At 40.5% G+C, this 4,038-nt stretch overlaps 1 protein-coding gene across 3 annotated transcripts in view; it reads left to right on the top strand.

Annotated features, from left to right (window-relative positions):
• SETX (senataxin) overlaps window positions 1-4,038 on the top strand; it is a 77,281-nt gene that overhangs the window by 6,093 nt on the left and 67,150 nt on the right. For 2 of the 3 annotated variants that reach the window (XM_005882133.2, XM_014529890.1), the window contains exons 2-3: window positions 552-741; window positions 2,896-3,103. In XM_005882133.2, the coding sequence (XP_005882195.1) occupies window positions 552-741; window positions 2,896-3,103 (398 nt within the window). Of the gene's footprint in view, window positions 1-360; window positions 441-551; window positions 742-2,895; window positions 3,104-4,038 lie in introns of all 3 variants that reach the window. The other variant, XM_014529889.1, reaches the window with a different exon arrangement.

A 4,038-nucleotide genomic window follows, 5' to 3' on the forward strand; every position in this document is an offset into this window, starting at 1 on the left:
CAGTGGTCGGCAAACTCATTAGTCAACAGAGCCAAATATCAACAGTACAACGATTGAAATTTCTTTTGAGAGCCAAATTTTTTAAACTTAAACTATAGAGGTAGGTACATTGTTATTAACTTAATTAGGGTACTCCTAAGGCTTAGGAAGAGCCACACTCAAGGGCCCAAAAAGCCGCATGTGGCTCGCGAGCCACAGTTTGCCGACCACGGACCTAGACTGTCGGGACACTTAGCATATTAATCTTATATATGTAGATGACATAGTTTTGAGCCTTTTCTATAGCACAACTGTATTGCCTTATGATGTTTACAACTAACAAAGTTGCTTTCATTTCATTATATTTTTCATGTGTCAAAGAAAGTTTTGAGGAGTGGGCTCAGATTTGAGTTAGTCCATTATTGACAGCTGGCCAGCAGGTGGTTCTCAATGTGGTTGAGGTACGTTCTCAGTTGAGGGTGATGGTCGTTTGAGGAAATGTACCCATTCTTCACACAGAATAGGCCTAAAATGTTGTTTTGTTTATCTTTAGTCTTTGTTTTGTTTCCTAGATCCAGGTACATAATGAGCACATGTTGCTGGTGTACGCCAGGTGGCGTTTCCGCCATTGAGTTTCTACAGCACTATGCATCCAGGACCCAGTCCAGTGAATTCCAGACAGCAGATGAAGACCTCTGCTACTGCTTAGAGTGTGTGACCGAGTACCACAAAGCAAGGGACAAACTGCCATTGTTGCATGAGGTAATTTACATTACAGGGGAATGTTTTTCGGAGCTTGATAACTAGGAAGAGAATAAATTTGAACTCTTTAGAAGCATTCAGGGAACTGATAATTTAAACTTTAAAGGCTGATACATACCTCTAGTACCTAATTCATTCCCTGCTATATAGTAGGTGCTGAATCAGTGGCCATTAACTGGTGGAATTGAATTAAAACCTAAAACAGAATTGTATGACCTCTCACTTTGAGTCATCCCATATAATAAAAGGCTAATATGCAAATTGACCGAATGGCAGAACGACCGGTTGCTACGATGTGCACTGACCACCAGAGGGCAGATGCTCAATGCAGGAGCTGCCCCCTGGTGGGCAGTGCGCTTCCACAGAGGGAGCGCCGCTCAGCCAGAAGCCGGGCTCATGGCTGGCAAGTGCAGAGACGGTGGCAGTAGCCTCTCCTGCCTCTGTGGCAGCACTAAGGATGTCCGACTTATGGCTTAGTTCCGTTCCCCTTGGGGTAGTGGGACTAAGCCGTCAATCAGACATCCCCTGAAGGCTCCCGGACTGCGAGAGGGTGCAGGCTGGGCTGAGAGACCCTTTACCCCCACCACACCCCCAAAGTACCTGAATTTTGTGCACCAGGCCTCTAGGTTTTTTATTTGTTTGTTTTTCAAACATATTTTGATTTATTTCAGAGAGGAAGGAAGAGGGAGAGAGAGAGAGAAATATCAACAATAAGAGAGAATCATTGATTGGCTGCCTTTTGCACACCCCCTATTCGGGATTAAGCCTGCAACCCAGGCATGTGCCCTTGACCAGAATCAAACCCGGGACCCTTCAGTCCACAGGCAGATGCTCTATCCACTGAGCCAAATCGGCCAGGGCCCGAGCCTCTAGTTTTGATATAAAACAATTTTATGAAATGAAGTGATGTATGGGGAAGGGGTTGGTTCATGTCAGTATATCAGTATATTTGACAGTGTTATAAATTCATGTGTCTGAATGGCTTGGGCTATGTTTTTATTGATTTTTTTCTCTTCATTTTTAAATGGGTAAATGGTATAAACCTCTGAGCACAAGCATATTTTCTAGTCATAGTAAGCCAAAGTAACACATATTTAAAAATGTAGCTTTGAATATTTGGTTTATTACATTTATGTGATGAAAATAGAACACTGCCCTGGCCTGTGTGGCTCAGTTGGTTGAGTGTTGTCTCATGCACCCAGGGGCACAGGTTCAATTCCTGGTCAGGGCATATGTCCAGATAGTAGGCTCAAGCCCCAGTAGGGGGCAATTGATGTTTCTCTCTCTCCCTCTCTTTCTAAAATAATAAAAACATATTTTAAAAAATAAAACGCAGACCATAGAGGTGATATATATAGAGGAGGAGGTTCGATTCCTGGTTAGGCCATGTGCCCGGGTTGCGGGCTTGATCCCCAGTGTGGGGCATGCAGGAGGCAGCTGATCAGTGATTCTCTCTCATCATTGATGTTTCTGTCTTCCTTCCTCTCTGAAATCAATAAAAAAATATTTTTAAAAATGACTGAAGTAATAACAAAAAATAATATTTGTAAGCAAATGATGGTTAGAAGCATTTTAAAATTAACAGTGTGTTAATTTTCACATATGACATATGGACTGGAAATTTTATCTGTTAAATCTAAAATCTTAAATCGAGGTCCACAAAATTGAGGGTTTACTGTGCTCATTCATGTATCATAAATGTGGCCATGGTTAGTGACTTTTTCTTCAAATAAATCTAATATGTGATGTCTACTTTATTTTTTAACATTAAATACCAAACACAGATTTGGCTTCCTTTCTTTTTTCTTTACATATTTCTTTATTGATTTCAGAGAGGATGGGAGAGGGAGAGAGAGAGAGAGAGAAACATCAGTGATGAGAGAGAATCATTGCTCGTCTGCCTCCTGCACACCCCCTGCTGGGGATTGAGCCTGCAACCCTGGCATGTGCCTTTGGCTGGAATCAAACCTGGGACCCTTCAGTCTGCAGGCCCGATGCTCTATCCACTGAGCCAAACCGGCAAAGGCTGTGATGTCTACTTTAAAATTCTGCATCTTTATGCTTAGGAAAAGGCTTTTAGAAAGATCATGACATCCAGTATATTTTGTTGATAACAAGATATAAAGCACACTGCCCATTCTTCTTTTCCTGTAGGTTTTATGGGAATTAGAAACCTTACGTCTCATAAATCACTTTGAAAAATCTATGAAAGCAGAAATGGAAGATGATGAATTATATATCATAGACAACAATGGAGAGGAACAACCGTTTGACTTCTCTGGCCAAGACTTTGAGAATAAGCTTCGAGTTCCTCTTCTCGAAATCCTGAAATACCCTTATCTGCTTTTACATGAGCATGTTAGTGAGTATCTTGGATGTTCTACAGGTTGTATCAGTTTTATTATTTTAAGGATTATAAGAATTTAGGCTTATTTATATGAAAATCTGTTTGTTAAACATATAGTTAGGATATTTAATATTTTCCCCAACATTTTGTCATCAAAGTTTCCAAACATAAAGTAAATTATGTAGTAAACACCATGTATACACCACATAGATTCCACGGTAGTGAACATCTTGCTGTATTTGCTTTATTATATGTTTTATTCATCTCTTCATTCAGTTCATTTTTTTCTTGTGTTTTTCTCAACCTTGGCAGGATTGACTTTTTTTTTTTTTTAAATACATTTTTATTGATTTCAGAGAGGATGGGAGAGGGAGAGAGAGACAGAAACAGCAAGGATGAGAAAGAATCATTGATCGGCTGCCTTCTGCACTCTCCACACTGGGGATGGAGCCTGCAACTCTGGCATGTGCTCTGACCAGGAATTGAGCTGTGACAACTACTGAGCCATGCCAGCCGGCCAGCACTATTGACATTTTAGGCTGGATTATTCTTTGTTGTGGGGCTGTCCTGTGCACTGTAGGATGAGTACCAGCATCTCTGGCCTCTGTCTGCTAGATGCTGTAGTACCCCACTCTCCCCCACCCCAGTTGTAAAAACCAAAAATATCTCCAGAAAGTACCCAGATGCCTCTTAGAAGTTGGGGGCAGGGCTGTGGAAAGGCAGAATCTGTCTGGGAACCACTGGCTACAGTAATTTTCAGTAATCACTAATGTTATTTTCAGTATTATTATTTTTTAACATGAAATACCAAATGTTTGGTTGCCTAGATTTTGGTCGTTTATGTTTGCATTTCTTTTTTTTTTTAGGCATCTGTATATTTCTTTTTCTTTTTTTTAAATTAAATCTTTATTGTTGAGATTATTACAGTTATTCCTCTTTTTCCCCGCATA

Source organism: Myotis brandtii, unplaced genomic scaffold (genome assembly GCF_000412655.1).
Source record: "Myotis brandtii unplaced genomic scaffold, ASM41265v1 scaffold699, whole genome shotgun sequence".
Taxonomy (NCBI): domain Eukaryota; kingdom Metazoa; phylum Chordata; class Mammalia; order Chiroptera; family Vespertilionidae; genus Myotis; species Myotis brandtii.